This window comes from Sinocyclocheilus rhinocerous, unplaced genomic scaffold (assembly GCF_001515625.1).
Source record: "Sinocyclocheilus rhinocerous isolate Xijiao unplaced genomic scaffold, SAMN03320098_v1.1 C36548324, whole genome shotgun sequence".
In the NCBI taxonomy this organism is placed as follows: domain Eukaryota; kingdom Metazoa; phylum Chordata; class Actinopteri; order Cypriniformes; family Cyprinidae; genus Sinocyclocheilus; species Sinocyclocheilus rhinocerous.
The window spans coordinates 1-1,278 of NW_015782921.1; the positions used below are offsets into that span (position 1 = coordinate 1).

Below are 1,278 nucleotides of genomic sequence, written 5' to 3' on the forward strand. Positions count from 1 at the left end.
CACAGCAACAAGAACTTTATTAAGACCAACGCTGTGGAGAACATCATGACAGTCCCAAAGAAACCGCAGCCTGTGTATGCTTATACCAAGAAGGGAGACAAACAACTGTTGGAGAAATCTGGTCTCATCCCAAAATACATAAAGAAGAAGGTGAGAAGAGAGATGGGATGTTGAGCTTCATGTTTCAGATGCTCTTGTATTCCATGCATACAAAGCATACTGTTCACGGTACATACTGAATAGAGCAAAAATAGTAAGGAAAAACCTCGGGCCTATTTTTTATGCATGTTCTCAGGACTATGGCCTAACTCCAGAGTACCTGCTCCAGCGCAGAGAGGAAGTGAAGAAAGCACAAGAAGAATATGACAACTATGTCAAGGAGCGAATGAGAGAAGGGGCCATGAAACAGCTTTCAGGTGAAGAGCGCCACAATATCCTGCAGGTAATCAAATACAAATAAACTCAGATTGAATCCATTTCTAGTTGTGTATAGCCTGTGTTCTCTAGAGCTTGTTATTGCAGATCTTGCAGCATTAATCTCCTGATGAGAAATTGCATGTCTTTGTAGTTGTTCCTTTAGATAAATGTATGAATAATGTTATATGAATAAATGGGCATGACCTTTTTTTAAAAATTAGGATTTAAAAAATAAAATGTAAATGATTGTATAAAGGAACTTGTATACACTATAACTTGAAACAATTTTCACTCCGAAATTGCTATAGCCAATTTCCCAAACAGTTTCAAAGAAATGGCAAGTAACACGTTAAATGAAACGTGAAATTTTGAAGTAGAAGGACTGAAACAGTATTTTCTTGTAAAACACACTCTGATCATATTAACAATAATAATAATGTTTTTAAATAAGTGTGTTATACTCACAAAGGCTGCATTTATTTAAACAAAAATACAGTTAAAACTGTAATATTGTGAAATATGGCATTACAATTAAAAATAACATTTTCGGTTTTAGTATATTTAAAATGTCACTTATTCTTGTGATGGCAAATCTGAATTTTCAGTAGTCTTCAGTCACATGATGCTTCCGAAATCATTCTAATATGCTGATTTGATGTTCAAGAAACAGTTGCTGTTTAATATTTCTGTGGAAACTGTTACTTTTTATCAAAATAGAAAGTAGCATTAAAAAAATTTAAAAGAAAGAAAGAAAATAATATGTAATAATGTAATAATTTATAATAATTTAATTAATTTCATAATAATAATTTTATATTTAATGTAATTAATAATTTAATAATAATTTTTTTTATTCATATT

At 31.1% G+C, this 1,278-nt stretch overlaps 1 protein-coding gene across 1 annotated transcript; it reads left to right on the forward strand.

Moving 5' to 3' along the window:
• Nucleotides 1–3: 3 nt before the first annotated feature.
• Nucleotides 4–460, forward strand: LOC107736188 (enkurin-like; the record flags this gene model as incomplete). The annotated part of the gene is made up of 2 exons (XM_016547664.1): nt 4–150; nt 296–460. Coding segments are annotated over 2 exons (312 nt in total), but the record flags the coding sequence as incomplete, so codon positions are not given.
• Nucleotides 461–1,278: the final 818 nt, after the last annotated feature.